Source organism: Cynocephalus volans, chromosome 1, assembly GCF_027409185.1.
Source record: "Cynocephalus volans isolate mCynVol1 chromosome 1, mCynVol1.pri, whole genome shotgun sequence".
NCBI lineage: Eukaryota > Metazoa > Chordata > Mammalia > Dermoptera > Cynocephalidae > Cynocephalus > Cynocephalus volans.
Genome location: NC_084460.1, coordinates 103,774,728 through 103,801,933, shown reverse-complemented (window position 1 = coordinate 103,801,933; position 27,206 = coordinate 103,774,728). Strand labels below are relative to the sequence as shown.

Below are 27,206 nucleotides of genomic sequence, written 5' to 3'. Positions count from 1 at the left end.
GGAACACCAGAACTTGAGAAGGAAAGATTTAATTTTAAATGCATTGCAGATAGTCCTGACCAGTGCCAATGCGGGTATTAATAGAAGAGGCATGAATATACTAACATATTTCAACCTCTCTGAGAAATTAGGCTAACAAATGTCCACTAGTAAGGCAAAGAAGCATTTTGTTATATCAAAACACAAAACTGGTATTCTTATTAGGTTCACCACTCTTTTGATACTTACAAAGCAAAGACAAATAAAGCTCTGGGATTATTTTTAGTATTTTTACTAAATTTAGTATTTTTCAGTAGTACATTTAATTCAGTAAGAATCATTATTTTTGCAAAATAGATTATCTACTAACCAAAGAAGCTAGAATGGAACCACCAATCCATGAACTAAATCTCCGTTCCACTGTTGTATTATTTGCAATCAATTTTAACCGCATACTCTAAAATAGAGGAGGAAGAATAGGCATTAGTACGATCAAATAAAATTGGTGACTCAACTTAGGAAATTCAATTTTCACAAAAACTTATTGACGGCTCTGTGGTTCAAACACTGATTGATTAAACACGATAATTTTGAAACTGGCTAATAGTAGGCACATGTTAGACTACCATATAGGAAGGTTTTTAAAGTACTTTGATTATGGCTTTTAATATGCAATAGATGCTAAGAAAATAAACTATAACTTTAGAAAACTGTACATTAAAGATTCACAATTTATATACTTTAACAGCAAACACATACCTAACACTAAAATCAAATACTGTGTTACTGCTTCACATATTATTTAATTTCATCCAACACCAAGTATAACTATTATTCAGTTTGCCTCCCTTTCTGTAGTCCTCTCCAGCCTTCTAAATGCTTCTTTTCAGGACCAGCCCATGGCTCACTTGGGAGAGTATGGTGCAGATAACACCAAGGCCATGGGTTTGGATCCCTATATAGGGATGGCTGGTTAGCTCACTTGGGAGAGCGTGGTGCTGACAACACCAAGTCAGGGGTAAAGATCCCCTTACCAGTCATCTTTAAAAATATATATATATATATTAAAAAAACAGTGCTTGTTTTCTAGGTCGTCTTACTCTCCTAATTTCTCCTTAGTTCACCCCTGCCCTGCCAAATCAAAGTATAGTCATCAGATCTCAGGTAAGTTTTTAATTCATCCTGCTTTCCTTCCAAATTAGTACTTCTGTTTTGAACTCACTCTCTATAAACATGACTTTACGGCTCAGTACTATTCCCTATCTCACTTCCTGTATCAAGATATTTTTCCCCTACCTAAGAATCTGCCTCTGGGGATAGTTTTCAAGTTGTTGATACCTTCCAATTATTCTATATATGAATACATAGTTTAAGTCTTTTTCACAGTGAAATAAATGTGTATGGGGCAGGGGATGCTGGGGGTAGGAAGGGTGAACATGGGTTTTTATAAGGTGAGGAAGATTGATTATCTATTACGATGGAATTTTTTTCCTGTTATTTCATTGATTTTTAGTTACCTTGTAAAGGACATGGTCAGTGTCTAACTGATCTTGACCATACACTGGACCACCTATGTCTATACTCTTTATTCAGGGACTTTCTATGAAACCTAATGATTAGTACTGTAATTGAGGTATGCTCTAGATCAGATTGTATTTCCAAGAATGTAGTAAATGTAAGCCAGATGCCAATCTTTTGTCTATATCAATATTCAAATACCACTTTTAATTATTAAAAAACATGGCATATGTACAACATTCGTTTATATCAGAAACCAAAAGACTACTTAACATACAAATTCTATAGATATTGTTAGGGCCTACATAACCCCTAAAACATGTTTTAAAATTTAATATTTAGTGCAGAACACCTTACAAAAAAACCACTAGATAGAAGTTTTGAAATTTAAACACTTATGACTGCTATTCTGTTACTGATGTACCATGTAAATTACCTTCCTTCCAAACCTGATTCTTCTATCCTTTTAAAAGTGGTCACATTGCTCTCAGTGATCTTTTTAAAACAAACTTAAGAGCTCATCACTCTTCTGCCAGATTTTATTCTGTAAGTTTGCTGTTATATTTGAATAAAATCCAAACTATTCATTAGTAAGACATGATCTGGTACCCATATGTTGTGGGTTGAATTGTGCCTTCAAAAAGATAGGTTGACGTCCCAATCCCTGGCACCTGTGAATGTGACCAAATTTGGAAACGGGGTCTTTGCAGATGTAATTATGATATAAATTAAGATGAGGTCATACTGGATTAAGGTGGGCCCTTAATCCACTACAACTGGTGTTCTTGTAAGAAAAGAACAGAGGTGCTACAACTGCAAGCCAAAGATTGCTGGCAAACTACCAAGAAGCTATGAAGTGGGAAGGAACAGTTTCTCCATAGATTTCAAAGGGAGCATGGCCCTGCTGACCCCTTGAGTTTAGACTTCTAGCCTCCAAAACTGCAAGACAATAAATTTCTATTGTAAAGCCAATTTGTGGTACTTTGTAAAGCCAATTTCTATTATAAAGTACCAATTTGTGGTACTTTGTTACAGCAGCCCTAGGAAACTAATATACCATCCGTCCTTCCAGCCATACCACTTCTGTACTCCACTTCTATACTATTAAGCCAACTACTTTGAATTACTGAAATATGCCATCTTCTCTTCACATGCTTGCACAGGAGATTCCCTTCACCTGGATGTCCTTACATAAATTAGCAATCAGTTGAACTCTGTTCATTCAGACAACAGCTTCATGAGGCTTTCCTCTGACAATCCTGGAGAGTTAAGTGCTTGCTTCTCAGTATTCTCAAGAGCACCTGGTTCATGCCATACTGAAGCACTTAGCACATTACAATCATTTTCTGCATGTCTAACCATCCTAGCAGACTGAACCCCTGGTGGGCAGAGATTATATTTTGTATCCCTTGTGCTTAGCAGACTATAGGCACTTAAGCATGAAATTAATAAAGATGAGATTCAAATAATGTAAGAGTAACAAACAGATGTCATCCAGGAAAATTGAGTTTATAAGGAAGTATAACACGGGTTGAGTATTCTTTACCCGAAATGTTTGGGACCAGAAGTGTTTTGGATTTCAGATTTTTTTTCAGATTGTGGAATATTTGCATCATACTTACTGGTTAAGCAACCCAAATCTGAAAATCTGAAATGCTCCAATGAGCATTTCCTTCAAGCATCATGTTGGCATTCAGAAAGTTCTGGATTTTAAGGCATTTCAGATTTTTGGATTTGGGATGATCCAGGCACACACAAAATATCATCTATTTACTGAAAAATGAAAACTTAAATATAAAATTACACTACCGGTGAGGATACATATGACTGAAGAATACCACAAGAGAATGAATAGAACTTACTGGGGGAGTTTTCTGAGAGAGCTCTCTATTCAATCTATCAGTAAAACTCTGTATTAGCGTGTTTCCTCCTGCCACTATCACACTACCATAGAGACCCTAGGATAAAAAAACAAGAAAAATTAGTTCCAAATGTTTCCAACAGTTTTAAATATAACTACAAACAATATCATGTCCTCTGTTACAATTTTGCCATTCTTTTCTCGAAAAATTTTTACTGCTACATAGACCTAGTGGTTTAATCCAGTGGTTCTCAATCCTGGCTGCACATTCAACTCATCTGGGGAGCTTTTAAAACACCAATGCCGAGCCACATGTGGCTCTGGAGCACTTGAAATGTGGCTAGTCCAAATCACGACGGACTAGAAGTGTGAAATACACATTGGATTTCAAAGACTTACAAGAAAATATAGAGTTCCATTCAAGACTGTGGAATAGATGGTCCCCAGTGTCACTCTCTAACACAAATTAACCAACTTACAACTATAAAAAAGCAATGACAGCCAAGCTGGGGCCACTAGAGCTCAGGGGAAGAAAAGGAGAGCTACGGAGTGCATGAAGGTGGGAGAAGCTACAATGAGAAAAAGAAAAAACTCCTTCGACTGTTTTGAGCTCCAGCCACTTCCAGGCTGGAGCTTCTGAGCACACAGAGCAGGAGCTGGCAAAAGCTGTAGCTGTGCCTTTCAGATGAAGTTGCTTGGAGGCTGCAGGGGAGAAGAGGGCCTTGGTGGCCCCCAGTCCGGCAAGACCACTAATAGGGTTCCTGTGGACCCACACAGAAGTGAGGAGCCACAACAACTGTGAAAAAAAAGCCACTCAGAGGCTGGTGAGTCATCGCAAGAGACCAGAGCATGGCCCGTCCCTTGGGAAGTGGGTGGAGCACCAGCAGTGGGGGAGATGAGCCCACTGGGGGAACACTGGGGCACAGCGAAGACAGCTGATCTGCCCCCCAATCAGCACAGGACAACTCAGAAGAGACTGGTCAGGAATATAGAATTGCATGGGGTGCAGTCTGATGAAAAGACTCAGGCCCAGACCAGTGTTTCTATACACCCAAGGTGCACCAGATTTCACTAGAACTGGAAGTACCTATAAAGTCAACCATTAAAACCAGAGCTGCACAAAAAGCCTTCCCTAGGGAATCAGCAGCAAAGCAGCAATGTAGCTAAACCACACAGGTCAAGTACTGGTCTCCACAGGAAGTTCCCCCATTTTAGAAGTTAAGCAAAGGACAGCAAATTAGTTCCAGCACAGAGTTTGAGTGGTGGGAACAGCAAATAATCCAACATAGAACTGAAAGAAAAAACAATGTATCCACAACCAGAGACAAAGTTTGATATTAACTAGTAAAGGTCTCATTTCACCAAAGATTACCTGTAACACCTAGAAGGACTGGAAGTCCCCTGGGCTACCAAACTAGAAAGGGAGGAGGGCCAGGGGCCTCAGCCATGTTCCCCGATACCCACAACGAATCCTAAGGTTGGGGGCCTTGGCCACACCCCCCTGACAAGCACAACCACCCCAGCAATGACCCCTGAACCATTGCAGGAAGCGCCCCAGGCTCTCCCAAGCTGGGGCAGTGGGGGACCAAGGGTCTCAGTCACGCCACCCCAACATGAGCAACCAGCCTAGTGATGACCACCAAGATGCTGCAGGAAGCACCCCGGGCTCTCCAAAGCCAGGGTGGTGGGGGACCGTGGGCCTCAACCATGCCCCTCCACACCCACAGCCAGCCCAGCGACAACCACCAAGCTGCAGCTAGAAGGGCCCCAAGTTACCAAGCTGGGGAGATGGGAGGCAAGGGCTTTTGCCACACACCCCTGACATCTACAGCCTGACAATGACCAAGCCACCACTGGAAACCCCCTGGTCTCCCCTGTGGGAATGTGGGGGGTGCCACAGGCCTCATTCCCGCCCTTCCTTCTTCCTCATTCTTCCATCACATTTTCTTCCCTTTTCCCCTTTCCCCCTCCCTCCAACTGCTCTGCAACATCACAGAATGTAAAAATATACATATTAATAAATTACGTGAAAAAAAAGGAAATATAAAATAATAATAATTAATTAATTAATAAAATACCAAGGACAATTATATAAAAATCTCTGAGGACTGGACCCAGGCAAGGTTTTCTTTGTTCAAAACTCCACAAGTGATTCTAGTGTGCATGAAGGTTTAAGATCCACTAACATAAACCAATTATTCTAAAAATCAATTTTTTGGCAGATAACTGTCAACATTTAATTAGATGTACATTTTATAATGACTTCATTTTAGAATGCTCATCTAGAAGTTATGATATTTAAAATTAGGCAATGAAATTACTTTATGATTATGACAAAGATATACTCTGAAAATATTCCTGGCCAAAATGATTGCTACCTTTCTATTTTGCAGGGGTGTGCATCAGAACCACATGGGGAGCTTTTTCAAAATACACATTCTGAGGCCTCCTTGAATAAAATAAATTCCTCCTGATAAGGAGTATGTTTACTTCTAATTTGCACATGTGCATGAGAAAGTTAAAGGTCAATCTGCTTTTTTAGTAGCTAAGTTCCTGTTTTAAAAACTTATCCCAGATGTCTAAATCATCTAAGTTTAGAAGATAAAATGGAATACTATATAAGTATCTCCTCTGCAATCAACATTATTAAAAAGGAGAAATCTCACTAAAAGCAGAAAGTTATCACTCTCTTATAATAAATGTACTTCAATTCAATAAATGTACTTCCCCTAAAAGTGGCCTTGGATCTGCACTAAAAAATTCCAAACTTGTACTCCTATTGTCCTGGAAGCAGCATATGCCTAGAAGGTCACTAGGTGAAATAAAGAATAATTTTCATAGCCACCCAAAAGCCTTTTTTGAACAATGTTGTTTTTATACACCCTTAGCTATTAGCACAATGCTCTAAGCAAATTAATTAACTCAAAGAAAATCAAGGTAGTATGTGGGCTAAATGCTGAATCTAGGGTTTAAAGAAGATATAATCAATCTAATAATGAGTATAGTATATATAGTGTAGAGTATTTAAAACTTGACAAAGCACAAAAAATATGAAGATCTAAAATAAACTTCATGTAAAAGTTACATAATTTAAACCACACCTTCCTGAAACATAAAAGCAGTGCTATATATGAGAGTATTTCAAAAAGTTCATGGAAAAATAAACTTTTAATTCTATTTTTCCACAAACTTTTTGAAGTATTCTCATACAAGAAAAATCACCAATAATATATATTTTGGTTTGCCACATTTTAGGAAATCTCTAGAGCAGCACTGCCCAAAAGAACTTTCTGTAATGATGGAAATGTTCTATATCTGCACTGTCCAATACAGTAGCCACTGGCCACATTAACAATGAGACTAGAACTGAATTTTTAATTTTTATTTATCTTAATTAAATTGCTACATGTGGCCTGTAGCTACCACATTGGACACCACAGCTCTAGAGTTTTGCATTTTTCCTTTTTCTACACTTCATCTTTTTACACATACCATTATAAAATGGCCTTCAAAGTCAATGGGCAAAGTTGCTAACTTATCAATGATTTTGGAGCATTTCACTGCCCTAAAAGATACCTGTACACCATGACAGGAGACTAGCACTTACTGGTCTGATATCAATATCGCACATTCCAACACTTGTAGTGACAACATGACTAACTCCCAACATTGTATTTCCTGATAATCCCTAAAACAAAAGAAAACAAATAGTCATATGGAAGAACTTCATACAGTAAAGCATAACCAAAAATACTGAGTCTTATTTAGGCTTTATAATTACACAAGATCTTTACATGTATAGGAAAAGTTGGGCTAATTATGAAATAAGCTTTCATACCTTTACATTGGAAGGGTCAAATAATCCTTCAGGAATCTTTAGACGTTCTGCACCAAAATCACAATTATAGCCATTGGGGAATTCATAATGAACAGTTGGCATCTGTGCAGCTACTCTGAAAACATATTAAACAATTTTACACAACAGACAAAAACAATCCTCTTCAAAATTGTAAACTACTAAGGAATTATCAACTTGTCAGAAATCAGAGTGAGAGGGCTGGCCCATGGCTCATTCGGGAGAGTGTGGTACTAATGACACCAAGGCCACGGGTTCGGATCCCCTAGGGATGGCCGGTTAGCTCACTTGGGAGAACATGGTGCTGACAACACCAAGTCAAGGGTTAAGATCCCCTTACCAGTTATCTTTAAAAAAAAAAAAAGAAATAAATCAGAGTGAGTATATTTTATTCTAAAATGTTTTCCATTGTATCTTAGCATATCTTTAACCTTTTAGACCAGTTAAACACATTCTATGATTTTTTTTTTAACTAAACAAATTCTTTCCTCATTTATGAAGTATACAGTTTAAATAAGAAAACATACTGTTCATCATAAGTTGAATCTGACACTTGAAGTACTGAAGCTTGAAAATCCTGGATAACACACTGTGGATAAAAAAAAAAAAACTTTACGAAACAAGGTTGAGTTTGTCTTTGCAATCATACCTTTGTAACATATTTAAAATGCTTTTCTGAAAGAAACTGGACCATGTTTCTGGATGGGTAAGTCATTTTGAGGGTGTAAATCTAACCAGCAAGAACTCTGAGTACCAAGAAACCCAATTCTAAACATTTGCACTAGAAGCTAAATTATATACATTTAAATTACAACAGTAATAGAAACAATAGCAAGAGATAAAAACAACTGGGAACCTTTATACCACAGTCCTGTATAACAAAACTAGTGTCAGAACACCATTTTTTCCTTAAAAACAAGCTTAGACTTAGAAGCAAGATTACATTACATGAATATACACATTTGCATATACATCACATCTTATGTAATTTAATGACTGCATGTAGTATAAAGCAATTAAAAAATTTGCTGTGAAATACACACGACCTCTGTGTTACTAAGGAAAAATCTCATCTAATACCTAGGCAAGGGCTGGCCAGTTAGCTAAGTTGGTTAGAGCATGGTGCTGATAACACTAAGGTCCAGAGTTCAATCCCTGTACTGGCCAGCCACCAAAAAAAAAAAAAAAAAAAATTATTAATCATCCTCAGAATTTTCCCTCATACCAACACCCACAAAAAAAGTTTTTAGGTACAAAAAACTGTCAGATAAGATATATTCCTCTTACAGTAAATTATGACTCTCATATCCTTTTACTGTTAGAAATTAATGTATATCTTTGGTATATGAGGTTGTTTCACTCACCTCTCCTCCATCAGAAAGCCACATGTTCAGAGATGGATTTTTAGTAAAAAGAGTTTCTCATTGGCTTCTTGCTATGAACAGTAACATGCATTTTTGGTGTGGCTGACTGATGTTGGGAAAGAACATAAGTGAGCCATAGTAGAAGGTCTCTACAAAAACTAAAACAATTTTCTCAGATGAAAAGATGTACAGAATAGTATAATGCTTGTTTCTACCCTTAAACCAAAATTCCTTCCAGGTCTCAACACAGTAATCCAAATGGGTATGCAGTAGTTTGTAAAGATATTTGTTTTGCGAATATAAGAAAAGCATGCCAACCCCCACTGCAAAGCTCTTAATTTTGTTTGAAAAATATCATTAGAAATATAGAGGTTGAAAATATAAAGCGCCCATATTCTATTCAAGGAGTTACAGCTTATAACACTTCTGTAAACAGAATAAAGGTTGCTTACATTACACATGTAATTGTGCCAAGACCTTGTAACCTGTGGCAACTTCTCTTTTCTTTTCCAGTTTGCTGGAGATCCTTCACGAACAGCTTCCTGAGAGCACCAAGAGCACGTATTAAGTTAACACAATTCATAACACAGTGATGGGGAGTTGGGGATAAATTCCACAAAGAAAATTCAAGCATCACTTACTTTTGATGCAATCATATATGGAGGAATCAATTCTATATTCATTTCTTGGAAGAGTTCTCTGCATTGCATAGTAATAAAGTCTCCAGCAAGAGGTGATTTTACAATGCCTATGAAAGAATAAACAAGGCTAAGAGAACATTAAGTCCAAACTCTTTGGGACTAATTTCCTCTGTGGGTATGTTTCTCTGAGTTAAAATTAACTGAATTATTCTTCAAAGCATAAAGAAAGCCATGCATCAGTTTTAACTACACATTACATAGTAAAGATGAAAAAAAAATTCTTTAAAAAGACATTTGCACATATTACTTTGATAATCTTTGACAGTTTAATTCACTGTTTTATTTCATTATTTGTGTCCTCATGGCATCTAAAATCATCTCAGTGTAGCCTGGTTAAATCCATTTACCTTGTTGAAGGACATAGCCATCGTGGACTGGAATTGCAGTGGTATGAGTGGCTCCACTGTCTAATATCAGTCCAGTAGAACGACCATTAGCAAATCTAGTTTAAAGCATTAAGGAAAAGAAAGTATCAAGGCTCCTAAATAATGTAAAGGGCAGACTCTTATCATAATGTTTCAGAAGTCATTTTTAAACACATGCATTATAGTTTAAAATGTGTTAATGTAAATCTAGGGATAAATATTGGTATCAAATAATAATCCTGGCTTAAAAACAAATGACAAGAAGCAGGACTTCAGAATGGTAGTGCGAGGAACTTGGTGGGAACTTTTCTCCCAGAGAGAGACACATCTATTAAGCTGGTCAAAATTATTACAATCATTGAAAGTCTCTGGAGATTGAACAAAAGGCTTACAACAAATTGAAAATCATTTATTTAACAAAATTTACAGAAACTTGGTAAGAACGGTGGGAGGCTACGACATATGAGCTAGGGACTACAACCATTCTCATGTAGCACTGAAGAGGCATTTCAGCAGTTTGGCAGCTGGGTGGCAGTTCCCATCTCCTCCAACTCAATCGGGCAGAAGAGCTAACTCCAGGTGAATTCAACAGCCAGGGAATATCGGCAGATCCCATTTTCCACATGCGTGCTGCAGAAGGCCTATGCAGTGTGAACACCCTAAACAGATATTTAGGAGTAGGGCCTTTTACTCAACCATCAAATATTTACTGAGCATCTATTATGGGCCTACTGAGTCTGGTGCTTAATAACACGTTGGGAGGGGGAAGGAGAGAGGGAAGGAGGAAGGAAATGAAGGAAGGCTGACCTGGCACTGCATTCCTTAAGCACAGAAGATACATAAAGGTGAATCAAAACTGTCTCTGCCCTCAAGAATATCCAGTTTAGTGAAACAGAGATCAATAAAGCTGTGAAAAGAAAAGCTCAGGATGCCTGGGGGAGGGGGGAAAACATTAGGTGGAACTACCTAACCTATTCGTGGAACATCCAGTTGTGTGCTAGGGAGGTGGACATGGGAAAGAGTAGGAGCATGTGGGAAGGCCAAGAGGCAAGAGAACATTTGAGATCAGGGAACTGCAAATAGTTCAGTACAGCCTGAAAGCAGAATGAAGGAAGGAATGTGGAAGGTGATTCTGGCTTAAAGCAGACTGGTACTTTAGAAAGATGATTATAGGTGCGAATGTAAAGAATGGGCAAGACAAGAGGAAGTGCTGCAGTAATCCTGGAAATAGTTTCCACCTAATGCAATGGCAGTGAGATAGAGAGAAGCAAATGCATTTGAGAAATAACAGGGAAGAATAGATGGGTCTTGATGACTGACTAAATTTGAAGTGTTAAATAGAAAGAATACTGGTTGGGCAAATGAGAGAAAGATTAATGAGTATTTTTGATATTTTCTAACGAATTAAGAATTTTAAAAAATTCTTAATTTTAACTTCTAATTTAATTCATAGCCACTGAGTAAAGTCCTGAGTGGGGAGAAAAATAATTTCTAATTTAATTTAAATATAACTTTAAGTCAAAGGTTCTATTTTTATTTCTAATGTGGTAAATACTGCCAGATACAATCCACATAAATAAAGCTCTTAGGGTATAAAAGGTTCCTGAAACCAAAAAGTTTGAGAACCACTGGCCTAGAGGAACATAGCAAAAGGACACCAGTCAGCAATATCCAGAATGTGGGAAATTCTACAGAACCAACAATCTACTTCCCTTAACAAATTAAGTGAAATAATACATACAATGAGCTCCCTAATTCTCTCCTTCTCTTACTCAAAATCCTGCAATGGTTCTCTAGAGTCTAATGTTCACATTTTTAAAATATAACATGCAAGGCCTCTATTGTCTGACCTAAACTTATTTTTACAATTCCCACCAAAGTCTAAAATGTATCTTCAACTATTAAACTAAGTCACTGTAACACTTACATTTTCCACTTTCACAGTTTTGCTAAAGTCATCACCAAGACACAGTACCATAGGCAAATATTAGATAGCAGTTACCACAGTGATTCTCAAATATATAAAAAACTTATTTGAGTATTATAGCATGCCAGGAAGGTATACAGGATATGTGAGTAAAAGGTGAAGCTCAGGTTTTAAGAACTTAATTCAAGACCACAAACTTGTAAGCAGTACAACCTGAATTCTAAATACAAGGCTCTTTCCCCTACATCATGCAACTAAATTATATTTTCCTTATAAAAATTCATCAGGCTTCTATATTCTCTGAATATACCTCTGAACTACGATTATTATACTAAAACTTCAAGTTAATCATGTACTTCTTTATGACTTTTGCTAATGTTGTTTTGAAATACTACTTAAATCTGTTATTTAGTTTTTAACAAGAACATTTACATTACAAATTCTTTGAGTTCAGGACATAATATTTCCTTGTCTCTTAAGGTGCTTATACTAGATCTCTGATGACTGATTAATTCTTAAAACAATTTATAGCCAATTTCCAATGTTCTATGCTATTGCAGGGGAGGGAGAAAATGGTAATCTATGAAATCATTTAAGCCAATTGGTTAAAATACTGCCCTCTATCCACATTCCCCTTCTTAAAAAAGAAAGCAAAACCCTGTTAACAAACAGGATTTGAGTATTACTTTCCTATTTCCCTGTTCTGGTGTATCATGAGTTCCAATAAGAAATACTAAAAGATGGACAGCTAAAAAAGCAAAAGAAAAGGAATAAAACAACTTCTGAACAAGCAAGAATTGACTCATGTCTTCTGCCACATGTATCACAGTTAGTAGCATCATATATACTTTTAGAAAAAAACTGAGTACTACTCTTTCAAGGATACGCTGTCAAAACTGCAGTTTTGCAAAGGAAGAATGCAGGGATGTTGTAGTGTTCAAACATTAACTCTGTCAGTTTCTCTCTCTTTGCTCTAGTATTCCACTTGGGGAGAGGGGAAAAAGAAATGCAAGTTATTTGTTGTTTAAGAATTAAAGTGTTGATTTATCTCAAGCTACACTACAGCACTACATTAACAAATATGTAAAACATTAAAAACAGAATAAAATACCATGGTAAATAACCCTTCACAGTAATATCTCTTTATAATATTTTTATTTCTTTACATGTAAATAAATTTAATAAATAAATCAAATATAAATTAACATTATCTAACAAGTAAAATTATCTGCTATGAATTCTAGAAATTAGACTTCAAATTACAAGGAAATCAGGATTCTTATAAAGTACTATTAAATCTTAAGAGTAAATTTGGTAACTGAAATCCTAAATATGAATTTTAAACCACCAAATTCTCCATCTTACAGATGGTACTCATAAAAGCTAGAAGTTAGAAACAATAACCAGATATTGATAATTTATAATCATTATGTTCGCCTTTTGGGCCCTTTCTGTCTATGTACCAAATGTTATTTCACAGCAGACTTAGATCTAGAAATATCTAGTGTTAGTTCAACATTTAACTTTTCTCTTGAAGACTTCAGTATAAAAGTAGATACACACTGCCCTTGGGCACAAGAGATGATTCAGAAACCAAAATGGGAAGCAGTCCAAGGAAATCAAATGTTAAATTACTGGAAAAAAATAAATACCCATCAGAACCCATTAGGGTGTTTTGTTGTTCTTTCAATATTTTATTTATTGAAATAATAAAAGTTATAATGGTATTTCAAAATTAATCCCAGTTTTCCTAATTTTCAAAATCAAAATATAAATTTCTATGCCCTTTTGAAGAAAAAGGGAATATTCTTCAAATGAGTAGAAAACTAAAGAAAAAAAAATAATAATAACCAGAGAAAGTTGGAAAAGAATATCTTTGTCTCACCGGTGCTTCTGACATAAGAACAGGATGCAGGCTGGCTTCTGATTTGACATGCATTTTATAGGTATGATCCAAAATAGCCTGGAAACTATCCCAGTCTTCAACTAGAATACAAGATTAACTGTTTGAAAACAATGCTTAGCTGAAGATGAATGTAGCATCTTTTGAGAGACTGTTTCTAGAGCTTAGTAATTAATACTTTAATACATGAAACCTACATATTTTACAGATCTGCTTCATAACATAGTACTTAAAGAAGTCATGTTTGTTTTCTAGATATAAAACCACTTTTTGGTCCCACGAGCCCTCAGACCTGTCCCAAAAGTAATTAAGGTATCTTACAGACCTAAAGTATCAAATAAATGTTATTCAATAAGTACTTATTAGAGGCCTAGTATGTGATTAGAATGTAAGAGGAAATAGAAAAGAATTATATAATCTAGACCTGACTCAAAAAGCTTACAATCTATTTGGAAAAAGAAGAATAAAAGACATTTTAAAAATTCAAAGAATAACATATGTCTTCAATTTGGCTTCCACCTAAACATTCCACTAAAACTACTCACATAAGTCACTAATGACTTTTTTTTTTGTGCCACTGGCTGGTACCGGGATGGAATCCTGGACCTTGGTGTTATCCACACCATGCTCTAACCAACTGAGCTAACCAGCCAGCCCTACTAATGACCTTCCAATAGACAAGTCCAGTGGATACGTCCGATTTTTAATCTCACTTGGCCTCTATAATTATCTGACAATACTGACTACTCAAGAGTTTACAAACTTTTTCTGACACAGCCTAAAGAAGAAAAAAGATATGTCATTATCTGTGCAATATACTTTTCTTTTGGCCAATGGACTTCATCAGAAGCTTTAACTTCTCTCTTCTTCTTAGTGTAAATCTCTGTCACAGCTGAGAACACTGAGAATTACTGGACTTTTATGCTTCCAGAAACTTTTTCTTCTTGGCCTTCTCCTGAATGTTCTCCCACATATCTAATTGTTCCTTTCATTCTCATTTATGGGTACCTCTTCTTCTCTATTGGTTAAATACATAATAGCAAGTTCTTGCTAGGAACCCCAACCTCAACACTCTTCTCGCATTCCAGACTCTTTCTAGGGAATATAATTCAACTCTATCTTACAGTCTTTCTCATGAACTTTTATTCACCTGCATACTAAATTATCATGTGGATGTCACAATCAATTTGAATTCAATGAACCTTTGATGTGCACGAAAGAGTTAACATAGCAAGCCTGAGAAAGGCCTTTGACAGGGTTGACCCTTAACTGGTTTCTGGAAACTGAACAGGTAAACAGCTCCCTACATCAATATAAAACTTTCCCTAAATGCTAAGACTAGCACACTGTACCTAAACTGTTTATACAAACAATGTGTTTTGTATTAACTACCTGCTTTCCTTCCAAGAGTCTAGAATTTTGGTACATGCTAGGCAGAGTACCTACACGACCAGCTCCCAGTAAAAATCTTGGGTACTAAGTCTCTAATGAGTTTCCGTGGTGTTGTCACACATGTTGAATAACTTGTTGCTGGAGGAATTAAGTACATCCTGTGTGACTCCACTGTGAGAAAACTCTTGTAAGCTTATACCTGGTCTTCTCTAGACTTCATCCCCTACCCCTTTTCCCTTTGTTGGTTTTGTTTTACATCTTTTCATTGTAATAAATCTTACCTGTAAGAACAACTATACGCTGAGTTCTGTGAATCCTTCTAGTGAATAACCAAACCTCAGGGTGATCTGGGGTATCCCTAATACACTTGTCTCTTAAGACCATAAAACTTGCTCCTCCCCCTTCCATTCCTATCCTGTCTACCCTCTGTTCAAAGTTACCCTGACCAAAAATCTAGGAAACTTTCTCAACTCCTCAATCACCTTTCTCACCCCTTCAATCACGTAGTCCCATCTGTCTCCTGGATATTCTGAAAGCCACCTCAGGATCTCCACAATCAGTGTTACAGTTTAAACCCTCTTCATTTCTCATGTGGACTCTCACCTCTCTTACTGATCTCCCTGTTTCTAGTGTCTTCCTCCAATCTAGCCTACACATTGCTGTTAATCTTTCCAGCTGGCAAATATGAGCATATCACATTTGTTTAAATTCCTTTGGGGTTACCCTTTAGTTACTAGTTTAATACACCCTGGGATGGTTTACAAGTCCTTTTATTTATTTATTTATTTATTTATTTTTGACCAGTAAGGGGATCACAACCCTTGGCTCGGTGCCATATGCACCACGCTCAGCCAGTGAGTGCACTGGCCATCCCTATATAGGATCTGAACCCGTGGCCTCGGCGCTATCAGCACCGCACTCTCCCAAGTGAGCCATGGGGCTGGCCCTACAAGCCCTTTTATGATTGTTCTCTGCCCACCTTTCTTGCTACTGACCCTAATGCACCCAGTGTTGCAGCCATACCTAATTGTATGATATTTCTAAACACATAAGTTTCTTTCACAACTCCATCCCTTCACACATGCTGGTCCCTCTGCATTACCCTGCCTTGTTAGCCAGGCTAATTCTTATTCACTGATCAAGATTCAGCATTAAAGTCACCTCCCTTGTGAAAATCATTGCAGACCAACCCCCCAATGACAGAGTTAAGTACTTCTCTATAATCCACTGCTTACTGAACCTACCTATATTACAGCACATACCCTATAGTGGACCATATTTGTATGTATACATCTATCTTCACTACCCGGCTATGAGTTTCTTGAGGAAAAGGAACATTTCTTATGCATCTTTGTATTCTCAGTGCCTGGAACATCAGTTTGTGGAATAAAAACAGATAAATAGTCAATGCTTAACTTACAAGAAGCCACTGCTTTCTAAAATGTACCATATACACTCTATAATCAAATCCATGGAAAAAACATCATACCCATCCCATTTTTTAGCGGTGAAATGGCCTCCATATTCTCCCTCGGAACACGCAGAGCATTAGTGTCTATGTAGTACGTGGGACCACCTTGTTTGCCTTTATCGCCATCTATTTCCATCAATGTGCTTCCATCATCTCTTTCTACCACCATACCAATAGCTGTGGGGAAATCTACCTGCAAGAGTCAAAAACGTGATATACAAATTCCACCTGCTTTTATCAAGGAGGCTTTTTTTCTAATGTCTTTTACCACATTTGTTTTGAATCAGAATTTCTGCATGAATTTAATTCTATATGAATAGTCTTCACATATCCAATTAACTCTAACATTATACTTACCTTGGGGCAGTCCTCACCAGCATAACCAGCTCTCACAGTATAGGACCCAATGTCAAAAACAAGGGCTCCAACCTCATCTGAAAAGATTAAAAGACAATTAGCATTAGAGGGCCAGCCCCCTTGGGAGAGTGTGGTGCTGATAACACCAAGGCCACGGGTTCAGATCCCTATATAGGGATGGCTGGTTAGCTCACTTGGGTGAGCGTGGTGCTGACAACACCAAGTCAAGGGTTAAGATCCCTTTACTGGTCATCTTAAAAAAATAAAAAAAAAAAGATAATTAGCATTAACAACTTGCAAGTATCATATGAAAACTAAGGAAGTACTTAATGTGCTCAAAATGAAAATGTACGTGAAAGCTATAATATATACATACTTTTTACAAGTCTCGATTATTCATTTACTTTTTTCACAAAATGTGCAATACAGTTTTTTTTTTTTTTTTTTTTTTTTTTGTATGGTTCAACCTAATACTTTTTTTTTTTTTAAATTTTTTTTTTTTTTTTTTTTTAATTTTTTTTTTTAATTTTATTTTGTCGATATACATTGTAGCTGATTAATGCTCCCCATCACCAAAACCTCCCTCCCTTCTCCCTCCCCCCCTCCCCCCCAACCATGTCCTTTCTGTTTATTTGTTGTATCAACTTCAAATAATTGTGGTTGTTATATCTTCTTCCCCCCCCCCCCCGGTTTGTGTGTGTATGTGTGTATGTGTGTGTGTGAATTTATATATTAATTTTTAGCTCCCACCGATAAGTGAGAACATGTGGTATTTCTCTTTCTGTGCCTGACTTGTTTCACTTAATATAATTCTCTCGAGGTCCATCCATGTTGTTGCAAATGGCAGTATTTCATTCGTTTTTATGGCTGAGTAGTATTCCATTGTGTAGATGTACCACATTTTCCGTATCCACTCATCTGATGATGGGCATTTGGGCTGGTTCCAACTCTTGGCTATTGTAAAGAGTGCTGCGATGAACATTGGGGAACAGGTATACCTTCGACTTGATGATTTCCATTCCTCTGGGTATATTCCCAACAGTGGGATGGCTGGGTCGTATGGTAGATCTATTTGCAATTGTTTAAGGAACCTCCATACCATTTTCCATAGAGGCTGCACCATTTTGCAGTCCCACCAACAATGTATGAGAGTTCCTTTTTCTCCGCAGCCTCGCCAGCATTTATCGTTCATAGTCTTTTGGATTTTAGCCATCCTAACTGGGGTTAGATGGTATCTCAATGTGGTTTTGATTTGCATTTCCCGGATGCTGAGTGATGTTGAGCATTTTTTCATATGTCTGTTGGCCATTTGGATTTCTTCCTTAGAGAAATGCCTACTTAGCTCTTTTGCCCATTTTTTAATTGGGTTGCTTGTTTTCTTCTTGTAAAGTTGTTTGAGTTCCTTATATATTCTGGATATTAATCCTTTGTCAGATGTATATTTTGCAAATATTTTCTCCCACTCTGTTGGTTGTCTTTTAACTCTTTTAATTGTTTCTTTTGCTGTGCAGAAGCTTTTTAGTTTGATATAATCCCATTTGTTTATTTTTCCTTTGGTTGCCCGTGCTTTTGGTGTCGTATTCATGAAGTCTGTGCCCAGTCCTATTTCCTGAAGTGTTTCCCCTATGTTTTCTTTAAGAAGTTTTATTGTCTCAGGGTGTATATTTAAATCCTTAATCCATTTTGAGTTGATTTTAGTATATGGTGAGAGGTATGGATCTAGTTTCATTCTCCTGCATAACGATATCCAGTTATCCCAGCACCACTTGCTGAAGAGGCAGTCCCTTCCCCAGTGAATAGGCTTGGTGCCTTTGTCAAAGATCAGATGACAGTTAGTGTGAGGGTTGATTTCTGGATTCTCTATTCTATTCCATTGGTCAGTGTGTCTGTTTTTATGCCAGTACCATACTGTTTTGGTTATTATAGCTTTGTAGTATAGCTTAAAGTCAGGTAGTGTTATGCCTCCAGCTTTATTTTTTTTGCTCAGCATTGCTTTGGCTATTCGTGGTCTTTTATTGTTCCATATAAATGTCTGAATAGTTTTTTCCATTTCTGAGAAAAATGTCTTTGGAATTTTGATGGGGATTGCATTGAATTTGTATATCACTTTGGGTAGTATGGACATTTTCACTATGTTGATTCTTCCAATCCAAGAGCATGGAATATCTTTCCATCTTCTTGTATCCTAATTTCTCTCAGCAGTGGTTTGTAGTTCTCGTTATAGAGATTTTTCACCTCCTTGGTTAACTCAATTCCTAAGTATTTTATTTTTTTGGTGGCTATTGTAAATGGGCAGGCTTTCTTGATTTCTCCTTCTGCATGTTCACTATTGGAGAAAAGAAATGCTACTGATTTTTGTGTGTTGATTTTGTATCCTGCTACTGTGCTGAAATCATTTATCAATTCCAACAGTTTTTTTGTAGAGGTTTTAGGCTGTTCGATATATAGGATCATGTCATCTGCAAACAGGGACAGTTTGACTTCATCTTTTCCAATCTGGATGCCCTTTATTTCCTTCTCTTCTCTGATTGCTCTGGCTAGTACTTCCAACACTATGTTGAATAGGAGTGGTGAGAGTGGGCATCCTTGTCTAGTGCCTGTTCTTAAAGGAAAAGCTTTCAGCTTTTCCCCATTCAGTATGATATTGGCAGTGGGTTTGGCATATATGGCTTTAATTATGTTGAGATACTTTCCCTCTATACCTAACTTATAGAGGGTCTTTGTCATGAATGAGTGCTGAACTTTATCAAATGCTTTTTCAGCATCTATAGAGATGATCATATGGTCCTTGTGTTTGACTTTATTAATATGGTGTATCACATTTATTGATTTGCGTATGTTGAACCAACCTTGCATCCCTGGGATGAATCCCACTTGATCGTGATGAATAATTTTTCGTATGTGTTGCTGTATTCTGTTTGCTAGTATTTTAGTGAGGATTTTTGCATCTATATTCATCAAGGATATCGGCCTGTAGTTTTCTTTTTTGGTTATATCTTTACCTGGTTTTGGTATCAGGATGATGTTTGCTTCATAGAATGAGTTTGGGAGATTTGCGTCCGTTTCAATCTTTTGGAATAGTTTGTAAAGAATCAGTGTCAATTCCTCTTTGAATGTTTGGTAAAATTCTGCTGTGAATCCATCTGGTCCTGGGCTTTTCTTTGTTGGGAGCCTTCTGATAACAGCTTCAATCTCCTTTATTGTTATTGGTCTGTTCAAATTTTCTACGTCTTCACGGTTCAGTTTTGGGAGCTTGTGTGTGTCCAGAAATTTATCCATTTCCTCCAGATTTTCAAATTTGTTGGCGTATAGTTGTTTATAGTAGTCTCGAATGATTCCTTGTATTTCAGATGAATCAGTTGTAATATCGCCTTTTTCATTTCTAATTTTTGTTATTTGAGTCTTCTCTCTTCTTTTTTTTGTTAGCCATGCTAATGGTTTGTCAATTTTATTTATCTTTTCAAAAAACCAACTTTTTGATTCGTTGATCTTTTGAATTGTTTTTTGGTTTTCAATTTCATTCAGTTCTGCTCTGATCTTAATGATTTCTTTCCGTCTGCTAACTTTAGGATTGGATTGTTCTTGTTTTTCTAGTTCTTTAAGGTGAAGTGTTAGGTTGTTCACTTGCCATCTTTCTATTCTTCTGAAGTGAGCATTTAATGCAATAAATTTTCCCCTCAATACTGCTTTTGCAGTATCCCACAGGTTTTGGTATGATGTATCATTGTTTTCATTAGTTTCAATAAACTTTTTGATTTCCTGCTTGATTTCTTCTTGGACCCATATGTCATTAAGTAGAATGCTGTTTAATTTCCATGTGTTTGTATAGTTTCCAGAGTTTTGTTTGTTATTAATTTCTAGTTTTAATCCATTGTGGTCTGAGAAGATACATGGGATAATTCCAATTTTTTTGAATTTATTGAGACTTGATTTGTGACCTAATATGTGATCTATCCTGGAGAATGATCCATGTGCTGATGAGAAGAATGAATATTCTGAGGTTGTTGGGTGGAATGTTCTGTAGATATCTGCCAATTCCAATTGGTCTAGAGTCTTGTTTAGATCTTGTGTTTCTCTACTGATTCTTTGCCTAGATGATCTGTCTAATATTGACAGTGGAGTGTTCAGGTCCCCTGCTATTATGGTATTAGTGTCTATTTCCTTCTTTAGGTCTAATAGAGTTTGTTTTATAAATCTGGCTGCTCCAACATTGGGTGCGTACATATTTATGATTGTTATGTCTTCTTGATGGATCAGTCCTTTTATCATTAAGTACTGTCCCTCATTGTCTCTTTTTATGGTTTTTAGTTTAAAGTCTATTTTGTCAGATATAAGAATAGCCACTCCAGCTCGTTTTTCTTTTCTGTTTGCATGGTAAATCTTTTTCCATCCTTTCACTCTTAGTCTGTGTGAATCTTTATGGGTGAGGTGGGTCTCTTGTAGGCAGCATATAGTTGGGTCCTGCTTTTTGATCCAGTCAGCCAGTCTGTGTCTTTTAATTGGGGAATTTAAGCCTTTAACATTAAGAGTTGTTATTGAAAGGTGTTGATTTATTCCTAGCATTTTATTGGTTGTTTGGTTGTCTTAGGTGTCTTTTGTTCCTTGCTTTCTGATTTACTGTTTGGTTTCTTTGTTTGTTGGTTCCTTAGGTTGTAGATAGTGTTTTTGTTAGCTTGTTTTCTCTTCATGAATGCCATTTTTATTGTACTAGCGGGTTTAGATTTTTCTTAGGTTTTTATGGCAGTGGTAATTATTTTTCAGGAACCAAACCCAGTACTCCCTTGAGGATTTCTTGTAAGGGTGGTCTTGTGGTAGTGAACTCCCGCAGTTTTTGTTTGTCTGAGAAATATACTATTTGCCCCTCATTTCGGAAGGATAGCCTTGCAGGGTAGAGTATTCTTGGCTGGCAATCTGTGTCTTTTAGTATTTTGAAAATATCATCCCATTCCTTTCTAGCTTTTAGGGTTTGTGATGAAAAGTCTGATGTTAAAAAATGTGCAATACAGTTTTTAAAAGACATAAAAACATTTTTGCATTTAGATAAGCATATTAAAATTTAAGGTAAGACTACAAAGCAATGTTACAGGTTTTCTTCTATAACTTGTAAACTGAATTAGAAGGCATTTCCCAGAATTCCAGAAATGTTGTGGAGACATTATCATTTTAATTTACAATCAGGATAAACTGCATTCAAACAGGAGTCAAATAATCTGGATTCTAGATGCCATCTTGCATGGTGTGATCTTGAATTCAAATCTCTCTACTTCTGGATATCAGAAACCCCACCACAGAATGAAAAACGTAAATCAGGTCATCCTGAATATCCTTTCCAGCTCTGTTATTTTGTAATGTCCTGAAATCAGAATAACACATTCCAGGCTGTTTGGGACCGGGGATTTTAGAACATGTATTCAATGTACTGTACTTTAAAAATTTCTACTTTTTTGAGTCTTCTTATTTAAATATACATATATTTTACTCCCATATTCTTCTGTACATTTAAATATATTTGCTATTATTTAATAGCCTCTTCATCGTTAGCAATAAAAAAGTTTCTCAAGGATGTATTTTTCATTTCTTTCTTTTTTTTTTTTTTTTGGCTTCTTTTTTTGATCTCTCCATGATCTCTTCTGGAGTTGCAGAGGCCAAGAGCTTCATCAATTTTTCACAAGATTTACACCCTTATCCAAAACCACATCACTCTTCCTGAGTTCTAAGACCTTGGAAAGATACTGATAGAGCTCAGCATTAGCCTCTCCTTCCAGTGGAGGTGCTGCAAGGGCTACGTTTACGGTTTCAGCTGTCAAATTTGTTATAGCATTTTGTTTGGAGGCAGGTTTGGTATGGGTGCCTATGACGACACAACCATTGGATCAACTGCCACCGGACCTAAGGGAGGAAGTGGTCCCTCCAGTTACTTGCTCTGGCTTTTACCCTTGTTCTTTGCACCAGTTTTCTTAGGCATCTTCAGTTTTCTTAGGCATCTCTCGCCAGAGGGGAGGGAGCAGAGGACCAAGTGCCCAATCCCACCCCAAGCTTCCTCTTCCTTTAACAGCAGTTAAAAATGAATGGTCTAAATCTACATGTATCAACATGGGTAAATCTCAAAGGAATGCTTAGTTTTAAAAGCTAGCTACAAGGGCCGGCCAGTGGCTCACTAGGGGGAGTGTGGTGCTGATAACACCAAGGCCACGGGTTCGGATCCCTATATAGGGATGACCGGTTAGCTCACTTGGGAGAGCGTGGTGCTGACAACACCAAGTCAAGGGTTAAGATCCCCTTACCGGTTATCTTTAAAAAAAAAAAAGCTAGCTACAAAAATATATGTATACATCGTGTTACTATTTAATTCTTTGTGGATACATACAGATACAGTAAAAGTATAAATATATGCGTGGGGTCTGGGAACATTACATACCAACTTCAGTTCAGAGTTACCTCTAAAGAGGGAGAGGGACTCCATAACAATAACATATAAAATATCTGGGACAAATATGGAAAAATACCTCTATTTAATATCAATGGTGAGTACAGAAGTATCACATACAAATTTACACATATATGTTTCATTTTTTAGTATGTTCGAAATGTTTCTTTTTTTTTTTTTTTTACTTTAAAGATAGGCTCCCCATACCAGCCAGCCATCAAAACAAAACAAAAAGATGTTTAAATAAAGAAAAATAAATAGTTTGCAAAAATTCAGTTGAAAGATGGTGTCTTTGCAGAATGATCCCATTTTTATTTAAATAAAACAAAGAGATACCTATTTTAATTTCTAATTTGAAAGAAAGTTTATGTATTTGTTACTTTTCCCAAGATAATTACCCCTTCCCTATAAAATTCTCCAGTCCAAATTGTTTTGTCTGAAACTAGGGATCTTTTTCTTTTAAAAAAAGAACACTGCATTTGTTTTTACCACAGCATCCAAACTCAAGTACAAATGGTAAGTAAAGTATAGAAATGAACGTGAATTGGTAAACTTTAACACTTTGATTAACTAGAAGGCTGGGTAAAGAAATATCCTTACTAAATGAATTAATTGCCTGGTTAAACAAAAATTTCAGCTTCTGTCCCTCAAGGATCCATCTTTTGCCCTGCACCAGAGGTTCTTAATCTGTTCTGTGTCATGGACCCTTTTGACAGTGTTATGGACTGAATTGTGACCCCTACAATTCATATGTTAAAATCCTAACCCCCAATATTTCAGAATGTGACTGCATTTGGAGATAGGATCTTAAAGAGGTAATTAAGTTAAAACAGGATCATTAGAGTGGGCCCCAATCCAATATGACTGGTGTCTTTATGAAGAGGGAATTTTGACAGAGACATGTACAGTGGGAAGACCATGTGACGATAGAGGGAGGAAACAGCCATCTACAAACTAAGGAAAGAGAAGCTTCAGAAGAAATCAACCCTACTGATACTTGGATCTCAGATTCTAGTCTCCAGAACTGTGAGAAAATTAATTTCTGCTGTTTAAGCCACAGTCTTGGTACTTTGGTATGGCAGCCCTAGCAAACTAATACGGTCAGCTTAGGAAACCTATGAATCCCTTCTTAGAATGTCTGTAGACAGATTATAAAAGAAACCAATTATAATAAAATATAGCTCTATCCACGGACTCTTTGGGAGGACCAGGAATCCCATATTAGGAGCCCCTCCCCTAATTTACTCTTTCCAGGGTAATCTACTCCACTCTTTTAACTTCAATTTTGAACAAAATAATGATATTTCAATCTCAAATCTCTCTCAAGCTCTAACCAGTGTCTAGATCCATATACTGAACTTCCTACTGTACATCAATACCAATTCCACATGACGTTTCATGGGTGCCTCAAATTTGACACATCTGAAACACTGTCTTCATTTCTCTACCCTGCCTAACCTAATCTCAGCATTGCCTATCACAGTTTGTAGAGGCAAAACCCTGAGAGTTGTGAATGCCTTCATCTTTCAGGTTCTGCCAAATATCTCTGCTAAATATTTCTCAATTCCCTCTTTAATACCTGCCACACCTTCAATCAAGCCTTTTTACCTCAACAGGGAATTACAACTCCCTACAGGTATTGTGCTTCCATCTCTTTGCCTTCTCAATCCACCCTTCAAACTGCTGCACTGTGATCTTTCGAAATTGTAATTCTGATCATTGTGGTACATAAATCCTTCAATAAAAATCAGGGGATGGATCATTCAGTGCTTTCTCATCACCTAGAAGATAAAATTCAAATCGTTCTACCCGGTTGATATTCATGGCCTGGCATAATAGGGCAGCAGTCTCATCTCTCTCCTCATACACTAGCATTACTGAACAGTATGTCGTCTCCTAAACATACCAACAGCTAACTTTTGCCTATGCTGTCCCTCTCCACTCCTCCTCCGTCATCCACATTACCTCTCATAAAGCCCTGACTCCTCCACAATGAGTTAATAACTTGTCTGTGCTTCCTTTGTACCTCCTATATATTATCATTAATGAACATATCTCATTGAATTAGTTACCATTTCTCATCAATATGTTACCAACTATAAGATGCACATTATTTCATGTATCACTAAGAAAAAAAATATGCCACCAATTAAGCTCTGCTACGCCAACAATATTAAGACATATTCCAGCTGCAGCTGTTTAAATGTGGGAAAAAATGTACCATCTTATATGGCTGTTGTGGATTAAATTAGTCAATGCTTGGATTACATGTAATGCATGTAATGTAATGTCTTTGGAATAGTTCTTGGCCCACAGTATGAACTCAATGTTAGCCTCTAGCATTACTGTTATCATCTATTTATATGTTAATCATACTAAACAATGCCTTGCAATGAATGGACAGCCTTCAGGTCCCTGGATCAGTGAACCTGAAGGTCATAATAGAGTCAACAGGCTCCATGATGCAAAAGCACATAGACTCAGTTTTTCTGTCAGTATTGCATCTCCAGATGGGTTAAGAGGTAAATCATGATGATCCACGAGGCCTTCTCCAAAGTGAAAACGGGAAACTACTGACTCTCACATTAAGATATCAAAACCAAAGAACAGGGATGTAGGAGGCACGAGGGGTCAACAAACCACCTCAGAAGAGACTCTGAAACTACACCCCCAAAACTACTATAAGTTTGGAGACCTTATTTTTTGTTTTCCCCTACCTGTAAAATGCCATCCTCTTCAGAAACAGCATCCTTACTAGAAACAGTAACAATGGCTAGTACTTTGAACTTGTCGTCTTGGTCTCTAACTCAACAAATGCTATCCAAAACATGAGTCATATACATCAGTGCTTCGAGTCAAAGGCATCGGCATCTTACAAAAATGGAGTCTCTAATTCAACAAATTCAGGGTGGGACTTGAGATTCTGCTTTTCTAAAAACCTCGCAGGTGATGCTGACACTGTTGGTCCACGGACTACACTTTGAGTAGCAAATGTAGTATTATCTAATTTAACCTTCACAGCCACCCCATTGGGTAGATATGATCATTCCACAGATGAAGAGCCTGAAGCTCAGAAAAGTTAAGAAAACTGCCCCAAACCAAAGAGCTAAACAAATAGTGAGGCTGGTATTACAACCCTGGTCTGTGTAAGTCCCAGCCGGTGGTACCACATCCTTCTACTACATCACAGCCTACCAAAGGAAAGCGAAAGAACAGATGCCTAAGACCCCAGGCAAACTTTCTGAGCATCCTTAAATTACACGTGTTACATGTGTTCCTAAATTAATCCAAAACAGACCCGCCCCCGAGTAACTCTAGAGACTCCACAGTCAACAAATAGGCAGCAGTAACTGGAAGGCGAGCGGCAGCGCGAGCGCTGGGCGCAGGCGGCGAGGAGGCTGCATCCCAGGCGGCCGCCACTTCTCCAGTTGGTTCTACGTCTCGCGGCTCGCACCGCCAACTACGGAACGTTGCGGAAGCCCTCAGTCCACGCCTGCAAACTGCTGGGACCTCCCAAGTTTAAACACACATACATACACACACTGCCCGGCACAGGCGAGTTCTGGAGACACTCGGGGACGTGCGACCCTGGGGCTGGTCGTACTGCGGGCCGGCCGCTGGACGGAGCTGCCCGCCCAGCCTCGAAACCCCCACGGGGACGAAGCGAGCACCCCGAAACCCTGCTCCTCCAGGAGCCGAGGCGGGAAGGGGTCGCAGGGGGCGGCTACTCCGGCAGCGCCCGAGGTGCTCGCCGAGTTCGGTGGGCTCCGGGGGAAGGTGGAGCGTGGGGCGGGGAGGCCCGGGGTCCCGAGAGGGGGAGACCGGGGTCCCGAGAGGGGGAGACCGGAAGGGACCTCCAGGGGAGGAGAGGGCTGGGGGCGGCGGTTACAAACCCCACAAGCCAAAAAGGCGCGCTCTCTCGTCCGGCCGCACTCACTCACCTCCTCCGTACACGCCGCCGCTCATGGCTGCTGTTGGCGCGACTCCTACGCTAAAGATTACCAGGCGAAGTGACAGTAGCGGCCGCAACTGCTGGTCCTGAGAAGCGCTAGCCCCAGACCCCCTTAACTTCCACCACCACCCGC

The 27,206-nt window shown here is 37.9% G+C and overlaps 1 protein-coding gene across 2 annotated transcripts in view; it reads right to left on the bottom strand.

The window, feature by feature from the left end:
• Window positions 1-27,206, bottom strand: part of ACTL6A (actin like 6A) — a 27,958-nt gene extending 752 nt beyond the window's left edge. The window contains exons 1-13 of one of the 2 annotated variants that reach the window (XM_063101780.1): window positions 27,063-27,206; window positions 16,695-16,771; window positions 16,356-16,530; window positions 13,457-13,557; window positions 12,458-12,555; window positions 9,627-9,721; window positions 9,220-9,326; window positions 9,031-9,120; window positions 7,742-7,803; window positions 7,197-7,311; window positions 6,966-7,046; window positions 3,360-3,455; window positions 350-436 (exon numbers count right to left, since the gene is read on the bottom strand). In XM_063101780.1, the coding sequence (XP_062957850.1) occupies window positions 350-436; window positions 3,360-3,455; window positions 6,966-7,046; window positions 7,197-7,311; window positions 7,742-7,803; window positions 9,031-9,120; window positions 9,220-9,326; window positions 9,627-9,721; window positions 12,458-12,555; window positions 13,457-13,557; window positions 16,356-16,530; window positions 16,695-16,771; window positions 27,063-27,087 (1,209 nt within the window). In that variant the 5' untranslated portion in view covers window positions 27,088-27,206. The remainder of the gene's footprint in view (window positions 1-349; window positions 437-3,359; window positions 3,456-6,965; window positions 7,047-7,196; window positions 7,312-7,741; window positions 7,804-9,030; window positions 9,121-9,219; window positions 9,327-9,626; window positions 9,722-12,457; window positions 12,556-13,456; window positions 13,558-16,355; window positions 16,531-16,694; window positions 16,772-27,062) is intronic. The other variant, XM_063101787.1, reaches the window with a different exon arrangement.